The 26,867-nt window shown below is 36.5% G+C and overlaps 1 protein-coding gene across 4 annotated transcripts in view; it reads right to left on the reverse strand.

The window, feature by feature from the left end:
- RPS6KC1 (ribosomal protein S6 kinase C1) overlaps window positions 1-24,970 on the reverse strand; it is a 139,058-nt gene extending 114,088 nt beyond the window's left edge. For all 4 annotated transcript variants that reach the window (XM_012781623.2, XM_012781622.2, XM_075997058.1 and 1 more), the window contains exons 1-4: window positions 24,720-24,970; window positions 19,300-19,335; window positions 12,264-12,384; window positions 3,517-3,632 (exon numbers count right to left, since the gene is read on the reverse strand). In XM_012781623.2, coding sequence (XP_012637077.2) covers window positions 3,517-3,632; window positions 12,264-12,384; window positions 19,300-19,335; window positions 24,720-24,824 — 378 coding nt within the window. In that variant the 5' untranslated portion in view covers window positions 24,825-24,970. The remainder of the gene's footprint in view (window positions 1-3,516; window positions 3,633-12,263; window positions 12,385-19,299; window positions 19,336-24,719) is intronic.
- Between the last annotated feature and the right edge of the window lie 1,897 nt (window positions 24,971-26,867).

Consider the following 26,867-nt stretch of genomic DNA (forward strand, 5'->3'; position numbering starts at 1 on the left):
ACTGTCATAAATTAGGATGCTTACTCTAATCCCTAGAGCAACCACTAATGTTATAATTCAAAAAATAGATAAAAAAGGAATCACACTGATACAATGAATAACTATTTAACATAAAAATGGTGTAAAGGAGAAATAAAACAAAAAATGAGACATATAATAAATAGCAAAATGGCAGATAGAAATTCGATTATATTGATAATTACTTTTAAATACTGGATTAAAAAATCAAACTATATAATGTACTATAAAAGATAAACTTTGATTCAATGACACATTGAATGTGTAGACTGTAGACTACACATGAGACTGTGTAGACTGAAAGCAAAAGAATAAAAACAGGGCCGGGCGCGGTGGCTCACGCCTGTAATCCTAGCACTCTGGGAGGCCGAGGCGGGCGGATTGCTCAAGGTCAGGAGTTCAAAACCAGCCTGAGCGAGACCCCGTCTCTACCATAAAAATAGAAAGAAATTAATTGGCCAACTAATATATATAATATAAAAATCAGCCGGGCGTGGTGGCGCGTGCCTGTAGTCCCAGCTACTCGGGAGGCTGAGGCAGGAGGATTGCTTGAGCCCAGGAGTCTGAGGTTGCTGTGAGCTAGGCTGACGCCACGGCACTCACTCTAGCCTAGGCAAGAAAGCGAGACTCTGTCTCAAAAAAAAAAAAAAAAAAAAAAAAGAATAAAAACAAGGATACCACACAAATAGTAACTATAAGAGACCTACCAGTAGCTACATTAAAATCATACAAAATAGCTTCAAGACAAAAAATAGTGGAGACAGAGGAACATTCCATAAGGCTAAGAAAACCAATCCATCAGAAAGAGTTAACCAGTATAAAATTATATGCACATAATAGAGCCCTAAAATATATAAAGTAAATTATAATAGAATTGAAAGAAGAAATAGAAAAAATTCATCAATAATAATTGGAGATGTTAATACCTCGACCTCAATAATTGATAAAACAATTAGACAGAAAATCTGGAAGGATATAGAAGACTTGAACAACACGATGAACCAACTAGACATAACTAGCATTTATATAAAACCCCACCCAACAACGGAATATATATTACTATATATATTACTTTTAAGTACACATGCAACATGCTCCAGGATATACCATGTGTTAAGGAATAATCAAGTCTCAATAAATTTAAAAGGTTTTAAATCACACAAAACATATTCTCTGACCACAAGAAAACCAACAATAAAAGAAACTTCAGAAAATCCATAAATATTTGAAAATTAAAGAATATATTTCTAAATAACCAATGGATCAACATAGAAATCATAAAAATCAGAAAATGCATTTAACTGACTATAAATGAAAACTAAACATATAAACATTTATGGATAAGGCTCAAGCAGTGCTAAGAAGAATATTCATAGCTGTAAATGACTATATTAGACAAGAACAGTCTCAAGTCAGTAACTTATGCTTTCATTTTAAGGAATTAGATAAACAGCAAATTAGATAAACCCAAAAGCAAAGAAAAGGGAGGATATAATAAAGTTTAGAGCAGAAATCAATTAAATGAAATAGAAAACAGAAAAATAGAAAAAAATCAATGAAAATAATTTGTTCAAGGTAATAGAAATCATCTGAAATTGGATGGAGGTGAAAGATGCACAACTCTTTAAATTTACTGAAAGTCAGTGAATTACACTTACAATTGGTAAGTTTTAAGGTATGTCAATAAAACTGTAAAAAATTTGAAAAATGGGCCAGGCGTGGTGGCTCGCGCCTATAATCCTAGCACTCTGGGAGGCCGAGGCGGGAGGATTGCTCAAGGTCAGGAGTTCAAAACCAGCCTGAGCAAGAGCGAGACCCCGTCTCTACTATAAATAGAAAGAAATTAATTGGCCAACTAATATATATAGAAAAAATTAGCTGGGCATGGTGGCGCATGCCTGTAGTCCCAGCTACTCGGGAGGCTGAGGCAGTAGGATTGCTTGAGCCCAGGAGTTTGAGGTTGCTATGAGCGAGGCTGAGAGGCTGACGCCACGGCACTCATTCTAGCCTGGGCAACAAAGCGAGACTCTGTCTCAAAAAAAAATAAAATAAAATAAAATAAATAAATTATTTAAAGTACAAGCTGACTTCCATAATCCCTAGACTAAATTTTTTAGCCCTGTGGCACATGTTAACATACAAGACTATACTTCTCACTGTTTCTATAGAGTAATATCCGTCTTGCTTAGTAATAATGCCTTTTTCTATAAGTACAGACTTCCTGCCACATAGAAACAACTATAACAGAGAACTGCAAAGAACTAAATACTTTATCAATTTGATTTTGCCTTTATCCTAAAGATCTGCATTGGGTTATAAGCAGAAGCCAAATTTATGATTTCAGTCTGGTTTGCATAGTAATGAAAAATTAAGCAACAAGGTCAATCATCAGGAATCTTGTTATTACTGTGAGCTTTTCTATTACTATTTTTATTTCTGTTACTATAAGTCATTAAGTCTGCAATGTCTTTCAAAAAATCAACTTTCTTCAGTAAACTAAAACAGGTCATTAAAAATAAATTCCTTACGTTGACCCACTAGGATCAGAAAAATTAAACATCCCACTACTCACATATATTGCTTATATATTCTATCATATACAGAATATATCATATCACTTATATATTCTAAGAAATTTAATTTACAAATGGGTAGATTCTACTTAAAAAGGGAAAAAAAACTATGGCACAATTACTTAGCTTTTTTCTAGAAGGCTAATTAAATATAACAAGAAAAATGTTGTAAAGACAATGACACCAACAGACAACTTACACAGGTTCAGTTCAAAATAGGTTAAAAAATGATTATTAAAAATGATAAAGAAATTAGAATGGAAACTAAAAACACTAATATCTTAGGTAATGATCTTAGGTAATATAACTTGCACTGGCCAATCTCTAAAACTGTGTAGTCACCATTTTTGTTCTATCTTTAAAAAAATCAATATAATTATAATAAGTTTAACATGGACTTATACTGGTTTATATTCCAAAGAGAAATCTGCCACTGAAAGACACCTCAAAGAATGAAGATAACTGTTGGAGTTTCATGATACCTAATTTTTTTAAATGTACTGAAATTATGATAGAGTGAATTAGAACTCTAAGCTCTTTATGTCAATTTTTCAAAATCTATGAATCAAAAATACTCTGAAGGCCAAGGCAGAAGGATCGCTTCAGCCCATCAGCTTCAGGCTGCAGTGTGCAATGACTGCACCTGCAAACACCCACTGCACGCTAACCTAAGCAATACAGCAAGCCCCATCTCTTAAAAATACACACACACACACATACACACACACACACACGTGTGTGTGTATATATTTCTACACTAAAAATAGAAGATATTCCATAGAAATTGTTATTTAGCTATTAATTTCTACTTTTTTAGTGAATGATGAAATTCAAAAGTGAATAGTGTTTTCTATTTCACTTTACTACAAATTAGAAAATAAAGGTATTTAATAACATATAAATAATTCCAGAAAGACTACCAAACCTTGAAAAAATCTTCAAGCTGTTTACTGTTGTAAAGAGCAGGAATATTGGCAGAGAACTGTAGCAGGTCTTCAGCACACTGTCTTCTCTCTTCAATAACAGCTTCATCAAATCGCCCTAGATTTAAATAAGAATCAACACTTAAAGAATGATCAAACACTGGTTTATGATAGTTTATATCCACAGATTAGAAAACAGCAGCAGGCTCACCACTGCCTATTTGCAGTACTTTAATCCAAACTTCTGAAGTCAAGTCTAGTCTCTACAATTAGAATCAGCAGTATGCTCACCAGAAAAGAAAATAATGTTTCTGATAAAAACAAGAGGCAGAGGTGTCAACTGATAAATAAATGGTGCATTCATAATTGAGGGCCTGTCAATGTAAGAAACTTACCATTTAAGAAGCTGGTGATTTGAAACTAAAGTTGAAAAGAGAATTTTAAAGAACTCAAATGAAAAAAAAAAAAAAAAAAAAAAAAAATAAAAAAAAAATTGACCCTACAATGTAGTTTGAAAAAAAAAAAAAAAAAAAAATAAAGAACTCAAATGGTTTTCTATAGTTATTTAATACTATAATTACTCACATAATTTTCCCTTTTCTACTCTTTTTGATTTATAAAGGGGCGGAAGAGAGGAAATTATGAGAACATCTGTATTATCAGTGGGGTCAAAAACCTCAGCTTGAAGCAAAAAGCTTTTATGCTAAACTCAATGTGTGATGCTGTCAGCGTACATGACAGCATGCTTGTAAGAAAAAAGAAAACACACACAGCACCAGATAGTTCTGCTTTACAAGGTGATCAAAAGGTGGTTTTCATAGAATTTTTTAAATGATATATACAATTTGAATGCTGATAAGACATTTTCAAATATGATCATTTTGTACTACTCTTAGATTAGACTACCAGTTGGCATTTGTCACATGTCATGTATCTTACTGATTGCAATACAGGTTCAAAAAAATACAAAATCAAAAGAGTAACATCATCACATACTTAAACATTTTAAGTGTTTGCAGAGTGTTAGCAGAAAACTGAGGCACAAAAGATCCCTAGTTATAAAACCCAAAGCAAGAATTTGAAACTGAACCACTAAAATACCCTCTATTCAATGTGTCTTGTGGTTATGGCGAAGGGTGTATTTCATGATAAACAAAAGAAGGTTTGGCATTAGACCTGGGTTCAAACACTAGCTCTATCATTCACTAGCTGTAAAACCTTAGGCAGATTATTTCCTCATTTGTAAAATGGAGAAAATGAATAATGTACTTAAGGCTCCCAGTTCCATGCAAGGCACATAATAAACACTTGATAGATTATCATGGTGTCCTTGAATCTTCAAGTGCCATCATAGTGACTAGCATACAAAGCAGGCAAGCAAACTTTTGTTGACTATATGAATGAATAATGAAAACTTAGAAAAACTTTCCAAAAAGAAGTGTCTTACAATGGAACATTCTAACAGGAAATCTTAACAGTGGGTTCACACATAGCGCCCTAGGTCACAATTCATGGATGGGTTCCGGAAACAACAATCCTACAGAATTCTGTGCATACATATATACACACATTTTCCTAAGGAGAGGGTTTATGACTTTTATCAGCATCCTCAAGGAGCCATGGGCTCAGTAAAGTTAGCTGGCAACTGTCAGTCAATTAAAGCAGTGGTCCCCAACCTTTCTGGCACAGGGACCGGTTTCATGACAATTTTTCCACAGACAAGGGGAGATGGTGTCAGGGATAATTCAACCACATTACATTTATTGTGCACTTTATTTCTATTATTATTACATTTTAACATATAATGAAATAATTATACAACTCACTGTAATGCAGAATCAATGGGAGCCCTGAACTTGTTTTTGTGCAACTAGATGGTCCCATCTAGGGGTAATGGGAGACGGTGACATCCACAGTGTGTTGCTTATGTCCAGTCTACTCTGTAATCTCGTTTTGGTTGCTGTCACTGCAGATAACCCTGCTTCACAAAGATAGGATGTTGGAAATGGAAGCCGGCTTTTCGGTGCTTTTGTGGCAATCTCAGGATATTATGCCTTGACTTGAATCCAGAACGTATAGAGATTTGAAGTTGTCTCATACATACTTTTAAGGCCACCGTCATTTGCAATCCCAAGCAGTTGATCTTCTTCTAGCATAGAAAAGTCAATTCACCTGGCTTATTCACAAATGGGTCATGAATCTATTCCTTCCCAGTTTGTGGGTCTTTTGTAGTTGGGGAAGTAATGCTCAAACTCTTTTGAAAGCTGAGATAGGTGATCACACACCAGCTGGCAGAAAGAAGGCCCTGAGCTCAGTCTCTATCACAATCTCTGCTAATGTTTGAAACTTGTCAAAAATACCAATGTTCACTCATTGCCCCTATGATTTCAGTTCGGCTTTGAATGCAGCCACTTTATCTGCAGACTTGAACAACAGTTGTTGTTCTCCCCTAAAATGACAGATTGAGTTCGTTGAGCAAGCTGAATATGTCACACAAGTAAGCAAGTTTTGCCACCCATTCTGTGTCACTGAAATGTGCTGACAGTGGTGACTGTTTTTTTAAAAGAAATCTCTGGAGCAGCTCTCATAACTCAAAAACTCTGATCAGTTTTCTTTAGAAAACCATTTCACTTCTGTTTATAAGAGAAGATGTGTGTACTCTGAGGCCTTCTCCTCACAGAGCCATGCAAACAGACGTGAGTTAAGGGCATGTACTTTAATGCGGTTGATAATTTTAATCACATCCTGCAAAACATTGTTTGGTTCAGGTGACATTTTTCGGCTAGCCAGCATATCTCTATGGATGACACAGTGCATAGACTCACAGGCAGAAGCAACTTCCTTGACTCAAGTAGTGAAACTAGAAAGCTGTTCAGTAATGGCAGCCACTCTGTCCATGCATATAATGACACAAAATGACCAATTCAGTTTTCCTGATATGCAATCATTCAGAGACTTGAATAATTCTGCAGCTGTGGTATTGGTTGGCAACAGAAGTACACATAACATATCCTCATGCCCATCCTCCTGAAAAATATATCACACAAAAACAAGCACTGTTGCCTTGTTGTCAACATCAGTAGGCAACCTGGATTATGTACTATGGTGATTCGTTGATCCTTTCTACCAATTGTGCCTCAATATCCTCTGCTAGTTCATCAATTCATCTAGTTATGGTGCTAGCAGAAAGAGGAACACGTGCCACTTTTTGAACTGCAGCCTCTCCTAAAAGTTCACGGCAAATATCCTTAGCAGCAGGCAGGATCAACTCTTCACCATTAGTAAAGGGTCTCTTGGCTTTAGCAATGCGGTTAGCCACTAAGAATGATGCTCTCAGTACAGACACGTTTGATGAAGTGGTGGCCTTCAATAATTGCCTTCTGTTCTTCGTGTTCACGTTTTTTTCTTTTGAAAAACTCCAAACACTTGTCTTTTAATGCAGGGTGCTTAGTCTCCATGTGGCAAAGCAGTTTTGAAGGTTTCAGAGCTTCACTGGATAGCCAGTTGCCACATACTATACAAAGCAGGCTTAGAGAACGTGAATCACCTATTGCGATGAACCTACAATTTAAGTAGGACTCTTAGTATTTTCTTTTAAATGCAGCTTTTTTCATTTTGTTGGCAGTCTTAGAGTCTTCTGCTGCCTCATCGTTGGGTCTTTCCCTCTCTTCAAAGAAGCTCTACAGCAACGTTTGTTTTTTACGCATTTTTGCTAGGGTTAGCTTGTGGGTTTACCAAATCTGTGACTACACCAAGTGCCCAGTATAGGAAAGAGGCGCAGGCAAAAGTGATAAACAAAATCATAGGCAGGCCAATCGTGGACTAAACTAAGTGCTGGATTCTGACTTAAAGGCTGCCACCAGATACACCTGTACAATTGAAGTACATCAACTCACTTGCCACTGTAAAGCCTGCCACCAGATGCAGCTGTACAATTCCATACTAGGTATACTCAAATGTTCTAATTTTGGCCTTGGGGCCAGGCGTGGTGGTTCATGGCTATAATCCTAGCACTCTGGGAGGCCTGAAAGATTGCTAGAACTCAGGAGTTTTTTGTTTGTTTGTTTGGTTGGTTGGTTGGTTGGTTTTGATTTTTTTTGAAACAGAGTCTCACTCTGTTGTCCCGGCTAGAGTGCTGTAGCATCAACCTAGCTCACAACAACCTCAAACTCCTGGGCTCAAGCGATCCTTTTGCCTCAGCCTAAGTAGCTGGGACTACAGGCATGCACCACCATGCCCAGCTAATTTTTTCTATATATTTTTAGTTGGCCAATTAATTTCTTTCTATTTTCAGTAGAGATGGGGTCTCATTCTTGCTTAGGCTGGTTTCGAACTCCTGACCTTGAGCGATCTGCCCGCCTCAGCCTCCCAGAGTGCTAGGATTACAAGCGTGAGCCACTGCACCCGGCTGAGCTCAGGAGTTTGAGATCAGCTTGTGCAAGAGCAAGACTCTGTCTCAACTAAAAATAGAAAAATTAGCCAGGCATGTATTTTAAAAATAATAATAATAATTTTGGCCTTGCAATTGACTTTCAACGACATCACTGCCTATAAACTACCCTATCTTTTAAATCTTAACTCATTCATTCATTCTGTCCAACTTATTTCTTAAGCATTTATGTCAAGTATGGTCCTACATGCCAAAGATACATTCATAGGTAAGACGGAAGCAGTTTCTAAATCACACAGCTTAGGGTTTTATCATGGATTCAAAGACAAAAGAGGAGAAAATGATAGTTAAACACAGCATGAGGGAGGTTTCTTACTTTTAGAATACAAAAAAACAACATTGGGTGTGGGTTTAGAGGCATGATTTTTAAAACTCCTCAGACTGATAACTTCTTAAAATTATTTGCACCTTCATATTTAGAGTAGCACAAGTTTTAAAAATTTGACAGTGAGGATGCCACATCCTAAAGCATTTCCCTTTCTCAACTCTAGATCTTAATGCTTACTTCTTCAACTAGGAGACTCTAAGTTTCTTAGAGCGCAGAGGTTCTTTGAGTCATTGTATCACCAGTGCCAGTTTTTAAAATGTTTCTTGGATTAAATGTGCCCATAAAACTTTTAGATAATTAACACTTAAATTGAAATTATTGATGACACTATTAATAACAGATTTTTAGCATGTAATCATGCTTGCCAGGCACAGTAGCAGCAAAAAGAGGTAGTAGTTGCAATGGCAAAGAGCAACTACAACTTTAAACAAGTAAGGTATCAACAAAAAAGTACAAAACCACACATGTTGGGTAGTAACTGTGAACAGAAAGCAACAGAAATGTGAAACACCAGGGAGTCGAGTTCAAAGGCCAAAAGCAGGCAAATGTTAATAGCCTACAACCATAAGAGCGCATGAACTAACTAATGCTTAGCAGGAGAACAGAATGAATTGAAGGCCACATTAGAACTAATGGTCCTATTGCTCCTGACCTGTTGCCCACATTCCCCAATTGTTTTTCACCTGAGAAAATATAAATGCTTTGCTTTTTAATTATGTGCCCAAGATACCTCCATTACTTACATTTCAAGATATTAAAAATCATAAATTGTTAATATTAAGTATTTGTTCAAATTAAAGAATTATAGCAATAAGCTTTTTTTTTTTTTTTTTTGAGACAGAGTCTCACTTTGTTGCCCAGGCTAGAGTGAGTGCCGTGGCATCAGCCTGGCTCACAGCAACCTCAATCTCCGGGGCTCAGCGATCCTACTGCCTCAGCCTCCCGAGTAGCTGGGACTACAGGCATGCGCCACCATGCCCGGCTAATTTTTTTGTATATATATTTTTAGTTGGTCAATTAATTTATTTCTATTTTTGGTAGAGACAGGGTCTCGCTCAGGCTGGTTTCGAACTCCTGACCTTGAGCAATCCGCCTGCCTCGGCCTCCCAAAGTGCTAGGATTACAGGCATGAGCCACCACACCCGGCAGCAATAAGCTTTTGATGACCACTTCATTCTGGCACAACAGCCACTGATGTTTCCATATTATGATTCTCTGCATCCTGTCCCCAAATCTCAAGGAGTTGTGAAACATGCAGAAAGCAAGTATCAATTTCAGTGAGTTACTACAGTCCTGCAATCATCCTGGAGAAATCCCTATTCCATAGACTACAAGTCAATGGAGACAGGTCATTTAGAATCATTTCAGATTATTCAGAATTCTTCCTAAATCAAAAAGAATACCAACAAAGTTCAATCAAGAGACCAAAACCACAGAGTAATTTGAACAGGGAAAGTTTAACATAAAAAATTATTAAACATAATAGCAGAGTCACAGAAAGGTGGAAGAGAACTCTGAAGAATATCCTAGGGTGAGAGAGAGAATACACAAGAAAGGAACAACTTGGAAGGGGGGCTCTTCCCCAAGGCTAGGATTCAGATCTTCATGGAAAAGGTGTGGTTGCAACCATTGGATAGGGAAGAAGTTTGCTGGGTTCCTGGGCCAGAGCTGGTCCACAATTGCCAAAAAAGCAGGAAAGATCCCTCCAGAGTTCAAGCAGGCCAAGGAGGCAAAGAGAAAGTCATGATGTGAGAAATATACTCACAAGCAAGGTAACACGAGGCCTGGGGTACACATAGTATGCACTGGGAAGCCCATAGGAAAACAACTTTCTGGGGTTAAGGCAGGCAGACAGACATGAAGAAGAACGGGTATCAGGAGCCAGCTCACCAGCAGGGCAACCAGGCCTGGAATCTAGTGTCCACATTGCAGGGGTAGGGAAACAGGAAACAACTGCGGGGTGCTGGCAAGGCAAAGCTGAGGGGCAGACACAGAGGAAGTCCACATACACAGAAGGAGATACAGAGAGTTAGAAACCCACTCTCTAACAGGCCTGTGGTGCTTTGGTGTCCTTAGCTAGGTGGTCACCAAACTGGCTGGGACTATAAGCTTATACAGAAACTGTGCTCTGCTGTGTGGCCAAAGCAGGAATGCCTCTGGCAACAATACAACAGAAGCAAAAAAAAAAAAATTCATAGCACAATGGAAGGAGAAAGCCAAACCCCTACCCTCCTGCAACACCCCTCCAGTGCCCTCTATAGCCAAAGTTAATAGTGTAATCACTATAAAAAAAAAGTGCTAAAAGAGTCCAACCCATAATGTAGAGTAGGAAATGAAAAAAGGGACTTAAAGCTAAGAGGCAATAAATAGGTAACTGGCACAGCTTCTTAGAACCAACAATTACCAATGTAAGAGCCCCAGGAATTCCAAGCTGATCTTGAAAGGCAACAATTTCCCCAATATTGAGGAGAAATACAGCTGGTATTAGTTATCAGAACATACTCTTATAAAGCCACTGCACAAAAATCAACATGGTATAAGAATAATTTATATAAGAATATAAAGGTGTAATTTATATAAGAACAGAAAAATAAATGTCACAGAAGAGAAAATCCTTAATTAACGGCAACTTAAATGAAAGTTAATACATAACAAAGATAGTTAAGTCCACTTCACTGGGGAAAAGATAGACTACCTAATAAGAGATCTTAGAGGTCTATCTACCTACAAAAAAAAAAAAAAAAAAAACAAAGTAAGATAAAGCATCATCCGACACCCCATTCAAATATAAATTCCTCATGGATTATTTCAAAAAATTTTTAAAACTATAATAATCATCTTGTAAGAAAAATGTAGGATTTTGGTAAACATTTCTAATCAAGACCAAAAACCCAAATTGGGGGAAGAGAACGGTGGAGAGAAAACTAAAGATACAATTGAACATATAAAAACTGAATATATGAAAATTTGTTTTATAAAAGATATCATGAATTCTAAAATATGTATATGTTATGTTTATATACAAATATATGTGCACATATACATGTACATATGCAGGTTTGTAAATGAATAGAGGACTGTATAAACATGTTCGCTATCTCAACCTTTTTGGTACCAGGGACTACTGCACAGTTCTAGAAGAATATTTATTCACATAGCAAAGTATTCCCAATAAACTGCTATTTAAAAAGGCAACTTACAAAACTATATAGGTAATATAACATTTTTTAAATTAAAGTTAATGTGTATGTATGTATATATATATATATATATATATATATATATATATAAAACACACTGGAAAAAAAGATTGGTAGGACCACCTTAGTCTCAATCATGTAACCATGTTTATCCCGAGTGTTTTTTAGTTATTGTTGTTGTTATCACTGTTATTATTTTTTGCTTGTTTTCCTATATTTTCCACCTTTTCTACATCAAATATATAAAATCCTATCAAAAACAAAAAATAAATAAAATTCTATCAAATATTTTTTCATTTGACTGGTCTCAGAAACACTAGAAATCTAACAGTTGTAACACAATCAATAATATACCCAGAGTACCATTCCAAAATGTCCATATTTGGACAAGATGCCTCCAACCACAACAATGTATACTATAAGAAAGGGGTCACAAAAACACACAAAATAGAGACTTATTAAAAAAAAAAAAAGAATTTCAGAACTAGAATAATTAAACATTGTCTTTTCCTATGTTTCTACAGGTTTTGTTTGGTTGGAATGGAAGTTGTTGTTGTATCATGGAAAGGAAGAGTAAAATGTAGTCTGAGTAAATGAAACTATACCAAGAACATGAAAAAACAATTTTGAGTGCTTGCTGCCTGATATGAATTATCTTAATAAGAAAAAGGCCTTCTGACTTAATAGTGAATTAATGTCAGGGTTCAGCATATACACATAATTAGCTAATCATCACTTTTTTTAAATTCCAATTTCAAAACAAGCACTTACCAAACACTATTCCTTTAGCAAAGGGAGGAAACAATTCTGAATGTCGGAATAAGTTTTTGTGAATTTGCCACAGTTCTTTGTGTAGTTTCTTAAAATCACTGTATCTCTTCCATACGATTATCTAAAGAGAGAAAAATATTAAATGTGTATCTCACAGCAAAATCATTTAGGTTCAGATATCTGAACAACAAATAATATTTTTATTAAAGTGTTCAAAATTGTCATGTAAAGGCTAACAATGATGTCCTAACCAATATGGCTAACTGTCTGAAATTAATGAATAATATTTGCTTTAAAAACATAAAGCAGCAATTCTTCCTCAAACTGCTCTGTTTGGGTTTTTAAATTTCATTTTAAACAAGTATGGTTTTATTCACACCAGAAAAATAGTCAACCTGGTACAAAAAAGATCTGTATTATATAAAATGTCACTTAATTTCTTCCAAAATCAATTACCATCGGTCTAGAAATTAGCTAGATGTCAAAACATATATTCTGTCTCCAAAAAAAATGTTTATAAACATAAAATAATTTAGGCAATTTTTAAACAAAAGGACATACTCAGCATTTGCCTAAAAAAATAAACTAAGTAACACTGAAGAAATGGCTGCATAGCAAGAAATTAACATGAACTTTTGTATTTCATAAATCTTAATTTAAACTAGTAATAAGATTTCTGAGGACTAGGTGAATCCTCATCAGAGTATCATTAAAACTAGTATATTTCAAAAAACAAAATAACAATCATCTAGATTAGACAACATATAAAGTGAGTTTACCTTCATTAGTCTAAATTATTGTTTAATCTTACTCAGATTAAGTTAGAAAACAACCACTTTGTAAAGAAAAAAGATTTGATATCACTGTTTCAGCCCCTCGGTCTTCACAAAATAGAATAAAACTGAGTTTTCAATTCCATTACTTGGTATACTGGGACCTGAAAAGCCTAATCACCTCAATTCTAACAAACTCTGAAGTTTTTCATGTATAACAGACTATAATGCTAAAAAATACTAGCTCATTACCTGGCAGGTAACCAGGCATGATTTAAGAGACTTGCAAAATGAAATTCTTCACTAAACTCTGTTGTACTACCAAAAATTCTACCGTGATTAATAAGTTTTATTTTTAATATAATCATAATCCTAAGAGACTAGGCAGACTATAAGATCAATTAATTTTTAAACACTGCTTCTTCCTGATGTTTCCCTTTTATTCATTTACTCAAAAACAAAAATAGTCACCAAAACAAAATATTTTCATGCCCCTATTTGGTCCTGGGTATCATACAGTCACAAAGTATGAAGAGATGAGAAACAGTCCCTGCCTTCAAAGAGTTCACAGTCTAATTAGGAATAAGCCAATACAAATACATCATAAGACAGCTTGATAAATGCTGAGAGGGGCAGTCCAAGAGTGTTATGAAAGGAGCACCTAAATTGCCTCAGATATCTGAGAAGGCTTGACAGAAAGTATTATCTTAGGTAAGAGTCCAGAAGCGAGGTAGTCATTAGAATGACAAAACAAAAAGTAAACAGGGGTTGCTGGGTGTGACGTTTCTGAAAGGAGAGAGAGAGAAATGCCAAATGCAAAAGTATTTTTCTTTTCTTTTTTCTTTTCTTTTTACTTATTATGGGTACATGATGGTTGTATATCTTTATAGGGTACACGTGCTATTTTGATACAGGCATACCATGTGAATTAAATCAGGGTAACTGAGGTATCCATCACCTCAGGCATTTAGCATTTCTTTGTGTTAGGAACATTCCAATTCCACTCTTTGAGGTATTTTAAAGTATACCCTAACTCATAGTCGAATACAGTCCTTTGTTGTGCTATCAAATATCGTTCATTCTAATTATCTATTTTTTACACATATTAACCATCCCCACTTTATCCTCTCTCCCCACTACCCTTCCCAGCCTCTGGTAACCATCATTGTACTCTCTGCCTCCACGAGATCAATTGTTTTTAATATTTAGCTCCCATATATGAATGAGAACACACAAGATTTGTCTTTCTGTGCTTGTCCTATTTTACTTAACATGATGTTCTCCAGTTCCACCCATGTTGCTGCAGGATTTCATTTTTTGTGTGTGTGGCTAACTAATACTCCATTGTGTACCACAATTTTTTTATCCATTCATCTGTTGATGGACACTTAGGTTAACTCCAAATCTTGGCTAATGTGAATAGCGCTACAATAAACATGGGAGTGCAGATATCTTTTCAACATACTAATTTCTCTTCTTTTGTATATATATCCAGCAATGGAATTGCTGAGTCATATGGTAGTTCCACTGTTAGTTTTTTGAGGAACCTCCATACTGTCCTCCATAGTGGTAGCACTAATTTACATTCCCACCAGCAGTAGGAGGATCCCCCCTTTTCCACATCCTCACCAGCATTTATTATTGCCTGTCTTCATGTTAAAAGTCATTTTAACTGAGGTGAGATGATATTTCATTATAGTTTTGATTTGCCTTTCTCTGATGACTAATGATGTTGAGCATTTTTCATATACCTATTGGCCATTTGTATGTCTTCTTTTGAAAAATGTCTATTCAGATCCTTTGCTCATCTTTTAACTGAATAATTTGACTTATTCCTATTGAGTTGTTGGAGCTCCATATATATTCTAGTCATTAATACCTTTTCAGATGGCAGTTTGTAAATATTTTCTCCCATATTGTGGGAAGTCGCTTCAGCAAAAGTTATTTTCTATAATAAATGTTCAATATTTTCCCACTTAAAAAATTAGAATTTTGGCTTTTACAAGTGGGTAAATGGTGGGCCATTCCCTGCAGTGAGGACTGAGAAAGAAGCAGCAGTTTTGAGGTAAGACAGAAGTTCAATTTTAGCATATTTAATCCTTAGCACTCGGATTTTCAGTGTGACTCGACATGGTTAGCAAAAATTACAGAGATTAAAATTACTCTTTGAATGTATCAATAATTTGAAATATAAAAAAATCCAAATAAATAAGTTTGTATGAAAAGAAACTCCAGTTTTTTATTCTACTGCCGCACTTTGTAAAATCTGGGGTATTTAAAAAATTAAATCGTGAGAAGAATAAAGGAATAGAGAAAAAAGCGAGTGCAAAGGGTTAATTTTGGTGCTTATGAGGCATCTAATTGGAAGTGTTCAATAAGATAGACAGGTTTCAGGTTTAAGAGCAAGAACTAAGCAAGATTTATTAATGTGAGAGTCATCAGCAGATAGGTGGTAATCATTCAGAAAAGGTTTTTCAGCATTTCTAAGAGGATAAGGAACCTAACAACAAAATGATAGGGAACCCTTAACACCTGAAGGACTAGGGAGAAGTAAGGAAGAGAAAACTAAGTACAAAGTGTTTGAGAAGTTTATGCGGTGAGATGGGTCACTGAGATGGAAGAAGAGATTTTATTTTAAAACAGAAGTGAATGAGACTCATGCTAATAGCACAGAACCAATAGTTCCAATAAAAGAGCAAGAGGAACTCACTGATGCAGTCAGGCGAATACCTGAAACGTAAAGGTCTCAGGTTACAGGCGATTTTAATTTTTATATTTTGTGCTTCTCTCTAGTTTCTAATTTTGATACATGAACATAATTCTGTCATGAGAAAAAAAATGTCATTTTTATATTTTAAAAATATATCAAATTATGGTGGTCCTACATTGCCAAGGGATTAAGGGGGAAATAGGTGATGAGCCTAAAGTAATATCTTTTATAAGATAAATGCCATTATGAACTGGATATTACATAAGGTTAAAACCATGAGAGCTATTCAAAAGATTATAGCTCAAAGAAACAAATTTGCAGATATAATTTTTAATCTCGTTAAGGTCATTTTTATTTTATCTATTAGAGATAGGCTGTCACATTGTTGCCCAGGCTGCAGTGCAGTGAACCAATCATAGCTCACTGTTGCCTCAAATTCCTGGGGCTCAAGTGATCCTCCTGCCTCAGCCTCCCAAGTGAGCCACCATGCCCAGCCTCATTTTTAAAAAATACAAGAGGAACTTAAGGGGCAAAATTTAACAATAATGATTAAAATACCATAGTATATAAAGTAGTAGTCAGAGTAAGAATTAAAATCCTAAGGTAAGAATCTGTGTTTCTTCCCCATGCCCTAATTGAGCCACTTATACATTCCCTACTCTCAACATTAGGGCTACAGAATCAAAATACCTAAGAGTACCACAAAATGTACATCCACTGCCTCCTTTTCTTCTTACTCCTTTTAAGCTTTGAAGTTTCCAGAAATCGTCAAAATGGAAAAGTGAACAAAAGTACACTTCTACTACAAGAGCAAATACTCATGTTTATATTTGGGCTACACAAAGTCCTCAAAGACACAAGCAAAAATTACTTTCTATAGTAAGTGTTCAGTAATTCATATTAGAAAAAAACAGTAGTTTAACGCCTATTTTTTTATTAAGCCAAACCTGCATAAATTTCTTATTCATTAAAGTAACTCCAAAGAAAATTTCTCAATGAAATATTAATTCAGTGACAATCACACAGAGACTACAAATTTAATAAAAGCTTAATTTTCATTAAAAATATTCCCTTAAATATTATTTACATATAATAAATGTTTCTTTTGCAGATAATTACACTTAATAACACCAAAAAGTTTTAGATAACTGTATTTTACAAAATCACACAATTGAATTAACCTTGTCCATTTTTACTCTCATATAGTATTTAAAACTTGCTGGATTATCTTTTCTTACAACCAACATCACTATCATACTACTTCAGTTCTTGTACTTCACAAATTTCACCAGTGAAATATGCTATCTATAGAGAAACAGCTTTAGGTCACTTTTTTTTAAAGGGGGAGGGGTAGCAATACCATGTCTTCTTCACTCTTCTGCAGGGTGCTCATGTTCTACAGAATCCACTAATTAAGAGGCCACAGATTAACTGTTGCTGTCCCCTGCAGATTCATCCAGGCTCTTTTTAACAAATAAAAATTCAGAAGAAATTTTTTAAAGATTAAAAAAAAAAAAAGCTATCCTAGATAATTTTAAATAACTTACTCCAGATGAGTATTCTTTTTAGCATTTTTAGGAAGAAAACACTGATATCTGGTGGCATGTGCCAATATATATATTTTCATATTTCATATATTCCAAATATATTTTTTCATATATATGAAAAACAACAAAACAATAAAATTTCCCCAGTTTTATTAGGATAGCATGTTATTAGCCCTATATGTGGTTCAACTAACAGTACATCTAGTCCTCAAAAGCCCCTGTGAAGCCTGACTATATTCTAAAGCAGTAACTATACGAGAAGTATACTAGAAGTTAATAGGGAGAGAAAGGGAAAGGAAAGGAAGGGAAAACTAAGTGGTGAATTCCTCTCCTAAATGAGAATTCCAATGTTTAAATAAGTGGCAAATTAAAAAAAATACTGTTATAATTTCAAGGTTATCTGTATTTTAAGATGCCAACTAGATAGATGATTTTTTTTTAATATACCATTTCTAAAAAAGGACCATGCAATTGTCTAACTAAAAGACACTTACAAGAGTTTTCTGATGAATGGTTCACCAACAGTTGTTATTATAAAAGAGTTTTCCCCAAAAAAGGATTAAGGAAATGGCAGAAAGTATGTTCATGGATAGGTTGGTTCAGGATTCTCCCTGGAAAATGGGAACATCAAGCTACAAACTACAGCACAGCAATCAGACAACACATTCAAAGGAAATGCAACCCATTTTCAACTTTTAACAGAGTTGTAACTTTAAAAAGCAAAATAGCCTGGTATTGACTATTAATTCAACATAATTAGTAGAATTCTAAAGAATAGTTCATACTAATCAATTGACACTTAAGTAGAGAAAGTACAGTAATTTAATTAATTGATAATGCAAATTACTTTTGCTAGCATATATATCCTTTCCTTCCAAAATAACAATATTACAATATTCTTCCTGATTACTGAGGTGGAGGGGAAGAGGTCTTAAAAACCCATAAGGAAGAGTATAAAATCATTTTATTATCTTTTACTAAACTTTTTATTAATACGCACAGGACAAAAACAAATACCAGATCAGACATGGCAAGAAATGGCAATGTATAAAATTTAGGTATTATCTAAACCTGAGGTCACACACTCAAACCAATCAGTACCAAACAATCAGCTTAATGTATGAATCAAGCCAGGTATGTTCAGTAGTGGGACCTGTGGCTAAATTGAAAGTACATACCCACACCCAAAGACATTCATATTAAATTGGGGGGGGGGAGGAACACTTGCAGAATCAGGACCATGAATTTATAGCATCTGTTTTAAATACTTTAGTGAGGAAAAAAATCCCCAATATATGTCCTTCTGGTCTTACTGAAAATGAGCAAGGTACAAAACAAAACTAAATCAAGAAATATTAAAAGAAGCAATCTCCTCAGTAAGGATTCCTGAAGATACATAACAAGCACAGAGAAAATACAAACAGATAATCCCACAATTTTAAAGAAAGACGTTAACAAGCTGATATTATTTTACAAAGAAGGAAAGAAAAAAAAGGAAAATAATGCAAAGAAGAGTCTGCAAAAGAACTACTAAACTAAAAAGTAAAAAAGAAACATCTATACCTAAACCAGTTTTCCAAGATGTCAACATGTCAATTCATATAAAAGTGAAAGTAGGTAAAGAACCATAATTTATTATTATAACCTTTAATACTATTTACAAATACTTTTTATTACACAGTCATCATGATTTTTAAGTAGGTTACTAGAGGGCCCTTAACTAATATTTAAATCTTATGAGTACTCATTACTATAATAATTATCACTTATTAAACAATACAATAATTCCTCAAATTCTTATTTATATAACACCAACTAAAATTTAATATCTATTTAGTAGGTCTGAAAAAGGCACTCCAGCTACTGTTTTGTGAGGTAAAAGCAATTTCCACACAAACATACAAAGTTTGACATACAAATAAATAATTCAGGCAGTTTCCTCAATAAAGCATTTAACTAAATGCTTATCAGATATACAAAATAAAATTTTCATATAAACATGTTACCTCCTGGACGTCCTCTGGATTTCTTCGTGAAACAACCTAAAACAAAACATACACAGAAATCTCTAATCATTATCAAAATTTAAGATTTCACATTTGTATAATTACTTCCACAGTATTTGAAAATCATGTCTGGAAAGCAAAGGGATATATTTTCCTGATTCTCCTTTTTCCTCTTTTGTCTTTCACTTCTCTTCCTCCCTCAACCCCTCAACCCTCTGTGAACACTCCAAGAATCAGTCTTAGTCTCTATTTTTTTAGCCTCCTTTTTATCATTAAGAGAGAATCTATACCTGTGCTGTCTAATACTGTTCAAGGCACTGTACAAGGCATGGAGGAAAAACACATTGATTTTGTACATTTACATTTGCAAAGCATTTTATATTAATGATTCATTTTATTCTCTCAACAAAGTGTGAATTAGGCAGGATGGTTTTTATGACTTCCCCTTTTATGGACAAGAAAACAAGGTGATCCAAAGACTTACCTAAAGTCACACTGTTTATTCACCTTCAGATTTAGAATTAGAACTTGGATTTTCTGACTCTTGTTCTAGTGCTCTTTCCACTGCACTATACTGCTTCCTTCTATTTCTGTGTTGTATTTTCAGCAATAATTAAGTTTACTTATTTCCATAAAACCCAGTCACCGTTAGGTTTTTATTTATTTTATGTATTCATGCGACAAATACTAGTGCCTACATGCTGCCAGGTACTGCAGTACAATGGAGAATACACTGGGTCTGATTCCTATGCCACTGTGTTATAAAAATACAATCACATCCCAAATACATTACCAAGTTCAACCACATGGCACCCCATTATTAGGGATTCAGTATTCCCATATGTATAATCTCATTTAAATATTTTAAGATTGTACCTTATGAAATAGAAACCAAAAATGTAAAATGATAAGAACATGTGAGTTTAATCCAAATGTCCATTAACAAGTTTTTAGGTGTAATTTTCTTCAGAGTGACTGAAAAGTTGATGAAAAATAAGAATATCAATCAGAAATATGAGGGGAAAATATGATCATATTGGAAATTAATAAAATTGAGCCCTCAGACCCAGATTTTTTACAACTTTTAAAAGTATGTTGCAATTATCTCAATAAATAACAGCTCTAAAACAAAAATACTCTGAATTCACTCTGATACAGATTGCTAGCACTTAGTAATTTTTTTCTAGGTGAATTTCAATAGTTCATCATAAAACTAAACCAATAAATTCTACAAAAGTTAGAATTTAAAGCAATGATTCCTTTGATTTAAAGTTCATAGCTTCCACTAGAAGCATTAATTACCACTGCCTCAGTAAGTATCTTTAACATTTATTTATTTTATTTTATTTATTCCATAGAGACAGGGTATCTCTATGTTGCCGAGGCTGGACTCAAACTCCTGAGTTCAAGCAATCACCCACCTCAGCCTCTCCAGTAGTTGGAACTATAATCATATACCATAGCATCCAGCTTAAGTATTATGTGTACCTTGAAAAGCCTCTAGCTATCGAGAATTTTATCACTGTCATCTTGAAAATTATTACCCTAAAGCAGGGCTTCACAAACCATGTGGCATGGAATACTATTAATAGCATTCTTTAAAATCAGTGCTCTCAAAGGAAGGGCTTAATGATCAGCTCAGTTTGCCTTTGTTAAAGAAAGAAATGTTATTTATGGCAGAATTCCTAAACCTTTAATACATTAATATATCCAGTAAATCTCTAAAAGGAAGATACATAGTATTTCCCAAAGTCATCTAGTCTGAAGCTAGCAGAGGTTTTTGTTTGTTTGTTTGTTTGTTTGTTTTCCCCACAGTCTCGCTTTGTTGCCCAGGCTAAAGTGAGTGCCATGGCATCAGCCTAGCTCACAGCAACCTCAAACTCCTGGGCTCAAGCAGGACTCCTGCCTAACCTCGAGAAGAGCTGACACTACAGGTGCGCACCACCACGCCCAGCTAATTTTTTTTTCTATTCTTAGTAGAGATGGGGTCTCACTGTTGCTCAGGCTGGTCTCGAACTCCTGACCTCAAATAATCCTCCCACCTCAGCCTCCCAGAATGCTGGGATTACAGGCATGAGCCACACTGCGACTAGTCTGGAAAATTTTACTGTATGTAAATTATGCCTCAATATAAACAAAATAAAGTCAAAAGGCAGCACTGTCTGTTAAGAATAAAAGCATACCTTTTTGCATTTCATACTTAAGGAAAGAATACTGGCAAGAATTACCATTCACTTTATGTTGCTGAGAAATCTACATTACAATATGAGAATTTTGTAAACTAAGCATGATAAAACAACCAAAAACACTGCTGATGGTTCTTTTATACCTATGTCTCCTTCAACTAAAGAATCAAAGGAAATTTACAAAAAATATTCCAATTCTGAACATAGGTACTTATCCTAGATAGAAATGAAGAAGCAGCAGGCATGGTATGCACCTGCAGTCCCAGCTACTCGGGAGGCTAAGATGGCAGGCTCCCTTGAGCCCAGGAGTATAAATCCAGCCTGGGCAACATAGTGACACCCCATTTCTAAAAAAAACAATCTTAAGAAGTAACACAGAATTTACTAAAGAATTTGTTAACACGCTTGTAACTGTGTAACGGGCTACAAAATTATCTAAGCTTGCCAGTCAGGTTCTAGAAGTGCAAAAAAAAAAAAAAAAAAGCACAAAGGAGATTTAAGAAGATGAAAAAAATCTCTTTTGCTATCCAAAATTTAACATTAGTACTTTCAATAATTCTAATTTTACTCCTACAGAAATAACCCTCCAAGAATCAAAAACATAGAGATTGTTTCTTGAAGCTAGACTTAAATCAGTAGTAGGAAACATACAGAAGACATTCCTAACTTTTATCTCATTATGTTCTCTCAGGGGAGCACTACTTACCTGGTTAATTCTCCTGAGAAAAGATATTTTTCTCCATAACTCTCAAAAAATAAATATTTTACTTGTTTTATAAGGACAGTTATTTTAAAAGTATACTCCATGTTGACCCTCAAACCTTAAATTTTTTAAATAAAATCTGTAACATAAGCAATAATTGAAGACATAAACATTAATCAGAGGGAGAAAAAAGGCATTATAAGCAATATGCAAGTTCAAATAACCACAGCAATATTTAGTATGCATACTACCTTTGATGCCCTCTCCTTTTCTGGATTCTTTCCACCTTTCACCATCTTAATTAGTATGTATTCCCTGATCCCTTCAGCCAGAAGTAATGTCTTCTGAATTCCTACAGCCCTTTTCTGTAGTTACCGTCTTAGGGCACTTAACATTTTCTGTCTTATACTACACTTCTTTAAAGATGGTAAACTCTCTTCTACTATGAGAATCCTGGAAAGGACGGTCCATGCTTTATTCAGCCTTCTATCCCTCATAGTATTTAGTGTCTAGAACTAAACATTTATTGGATGTGCTGCCTACAATGGAGAAGAAAGGATTCAACAATGTTTTTTAGGCACTGTGGGCCACCTACTGCCTTATCAGTTGGCATAAGAGGAAACAAATACCAATGATAGAGACCTGCTCTATACCTACTAAGGAATATATACATGTAAGCAGATTAATACGATATAATTTTTGTGTTTAAAATAAGGGATAAACAGGAAACTGTGAGAAGAATATTACGTATGTGGAAAACTGTTCTGATTCCATAAACTCATTTGTTAGGAAACTAAGCCTTGATATGTGAAGGGTCCAATGAATAGAAAGGTTTCAAGAGTGGTATAAGAAGGGCCCCTTAACATCACAAAATTTCTTACACAACCTGAAACTAACACTCCACCTATTTAACCACCTTACTTGCAAACAGGGAGCAGCAAACTTCCTCCTATTCTCAGTACAGCAATTTGCAATAACCAGGCCTGTTCTTCTCTTTACTTTTAAACAAACTTGCTCATCCATCCTACCTTCTTACATTTGTCTGAATTGTGTGCCATTTCCATTCGCCAAGTGCCACTCTCATGCTCCAAATACTGATCTAAATCTACTTTACCTTTAAGGTCTTCTCAAGGTCCACTTCCTGAGCTCTCAATCACATGTGATTACTACATCCTGCAAATGTATATTATACTATTACAACTTAATCTGTTCCTCTCTTCTTTTAAAATGATAGTTAATTCTCAACATTTTATGTAACCTGGAGTTAGGCAGAACTGGTTTCATATCCCAGATCAGCTACTGCCTTGCAATGTTAAGTTGGGCAAGTTACTAAACTCCCTTGAATCTGTTTTCTCATCATTAAAATGAGAATTAAATTGGGTAACGTGTACAAAATGCCCAGTATACACACATATTCATACACACATCCATTACATAAAGACTTATTTAATTTTATTATTCTTAATTTCCTAGAAGGGAGATGCAGACTCTTTAAAACCCAAGCCAAGGCCGGGCGCTGTGGCTCACGCCTGTAATCCTAGCTCTTGGGAGGCCGAGGCGGGCGGATTGCTCAAGGTCAGGAGTTCAAAACCAGCCTGAGCGAGACCCCGTCTCTACTATAAATAGAAAGAAATTAATTGGCCAACTGACATATATATAAAAAATTAGCCGGGCATGGTGGCGCATGCCTGTAGTCCCAGCTACCCGGGAGGCTGAGGCAGAAGGATCACTCGAGCCCAGGAGTTTGAGGTTGCTGTGAGCTAGGCTGACGCCACGGCACTCACTCTAGCCCGGGCAACAAAGTGAGACTCTGTCTCAAAAAAAAAAAAAAAAAAAAAAAAAAACCCAAGCCAAGAGCAATGAAACATAAACAAAGTGGGTACTAAAAATCGGGTCAGTTAGTTGATGTAAAGGAGTCTCTCAAGTTTTAAATGTGCCTTCAAGGCAATTCCCACAAAACACCTTCAGCATATTTTTCTCATGTCTCCTAATGAAAACCATAAAAAACTCAAGAGGCAAAAAAACACAGCCCAGATTTAGAGCTTTCTAGGTTGGTGGCCTACTAATGCCATCTTTCCCAAGCATCTATCTTCCTCAGAGCAAACCTGATGCTGAATAAAAAGGTCAAGAGAAGAAATGTTTTCTATTATATAAGCCAAATAATACATAAATTAACATCTTTAAGTCTGCATTATCCTCTGGCGCAAGCATAACCACTTCTGCAAATTTGGAACTCTGAAAAGTCCAAATGGGTTGGGGGCTGAGTCATCAATTTTAAACCATCACCCACTGCCCCACCCGAGAATGAGGACTCTACCGCGACCTACTCCAGTGGAGCCCTGGGCATTCCACACACAGCCAGTACCCTAGCCTTCCTGAGGTCCCTACCTCAGACGCGTGTCCCGACACTAGGCGCACCCAGTTCCACCCCTGGCTCTGACCCAGGGTCAGGGACCGCCACACCAGAGTCTCCACCCCAGACCTTCAGGTCCCAATACAGACTCCTACCCACGCCCGACACCGGCACTCACCCTGGCGGTGACTTTATACACAGTGTAGCCCCTCGGGTGTCGCTGGGGCTCGGTGACAGTATAGAATCGGGCCAGGTCGGCACCCCGCTCCCGGGAAGAGGTCATTCTCCCGGCGCCTCTGCCACCGCAGCCCGCCGGGGATCATCAGGGCAACTCGGCGCCGCCGCGGTCCAGGTTCCCCACGCAGCTGCAAAGCGGCAAGGAGGCGGCGGCTCCACGGCGGCGCCTCCGCCGCACAGCTCTACTTCCGGGTCGGCAAAGAAGCTTCCGGGTCAGGCCGTCCCGCATCCCACGATGGATTCCGCACCCCACTAGAACGCCTGGGACCGACACATGGGTGAAGAGCAGGGGGTCGCTCTGCCATCCCCGTCACTGTGGAGACCCGAGACGTTTCCACTAAGTCTTTTTGTGCGCTACCTCCTTTACCTTCTAGCTTTTGTGCGAACTATTATACTCGCCGGTGAGAGCTTGCAGCCCCGCCCTGTTGTCCTACAAACTTAATTTGGAGTCATGAAAGAATGGAGGGATACCTCAGCCTAGCATCTTGTTTCCTCACCTACTCACGGCCTATCACTTTATATTTTAAACATCCACGGCAACATTTCAACACTCAGACATATCCCTTCCTTCATTCTAAGATGAATCCCCTTCGACTGTACACCTCTCTATACAGCTGTCCCCAACCTTTTTGGCACCAGTACAGATTTCAAGGAAGATAATTTTTCCCCTGAATGGGGTGAGAGGGGGGTTTCAGGATAAGTCAAGCGCATAACATGTATTTTGCAGTCAAACCTCTGTGCTAATGATAATATGTATTTGCAGCCACTCCCCAAGGCTAGCAGCACCGCCTCAGCTCCACCTCAGATCATCACGCATTAGATTCGCCTAAGGAACGCACAGCCTAGATCCCTGGCATGCATAGTTTACAGTAGGGTTCGTGCTCCTATGAGAATCCAATGCCACTGCTGATACGACAGGAGGCTAAGCTCAGGTGGTGATGCAAGCGATGGGGAGCAGCTGTAAATACAGATGAAGCTTAGCTCACTAGCCCACCGCTCACCTTCTGTGCAGCTGGGTTCATAACAGGTCACAGACTGGTACCAGTCTGCGGCCGGAGGGTTGGGGACAGCAGTTCTATAACACATCTGCACAGCAAGACCCTAATCCTATATCAGTCTTTTTAAAATCCCTTGAGATTCTAAAATCTGGAGCCTGCATCTGGCTGGGAAGGAAAAAAAAAATCACACGACCTTTCCAAGCCACTACAAAGATAGAGTTCCCAGTTTTTAGCTGATTGCTATTCACTGTTTGGCAATTCCTTTACCTTTTTGTGATTAGGGTTCTTTCTCATTCCCCAAAATATGCCGTACTCTTCAATTCTCTGTTCCTCTTCCTCTTGCTTCCCTACTCTCTTTGTGCCACCCCCCTTGCCCCCTCCTTCTTTACAGGGAAAAAAGAAGAGGAAAAAAAAGCCACAGTGCTTAGTACCAATTCTTTCATCGTTTCACATTTCCATGCCAATTTGAGACGTGCACATGTCCCTTCCTTATTTTTAAGACTAATCACTCCACTTGTGTGTAGAATCTCATGCTCTTTGACAGACCTAAAGACATTGTTCCATCAATGACATCTGGACTCTCCTTTCTGTATATTTAATCTTTCCCACCACTGGCTCCTTCTTCTCAGCCTACATAAGCCTAAATCTGTCTGTCATTCATTCATTAAACCTGAATTCACCACCTACTGTGTGACAGACATCATGCTAATTAGGCATTGGTGTTACAAAGATAATCCCTGCTCTCAGAACCTAAAGATGGTTCTTTAAGAAAAATAAAGAAGATACAATTAAAATATATTGTGGTAAGTACGATAATGAACTCATGTGAGGGTGGGGAACCTGTGGCCTTCTGATTTCAAGATTGTTCTTTTTTAAGCACCAAAGGAGGCAAGAACAGCTTCATCTTTTTCTGCTGCACCCCTTTAATAAAAGTGTTTGCTCTGTAAAAGTCTGATTCAGTGAAAAGCCTGCTCTTAAGGACCTAGAAGGCCACAGGTTCCCCACAGAAAAGGATGTGAAAGACACTATTTGTATGTCTTCTTTTTCTCCTTTCTTTCTCCTTCCCCTCATTGTCAGTTGTGGCTTGATTC

The sequence above is a fragment of the Microcebus murinus genome, chromosome 23 (assembly GCF_040939455.1).
Source record: "Microcebus murinus isolate Inina chromosome 23, M.murinus_Inina_mat1.0, whole genome shotgun sequence".
NCBI lineage: Eukaryota > Metazoa > Chordata > Mammalia > Primates > Cheirogaleidae > Microcebus > Microcebus murinus.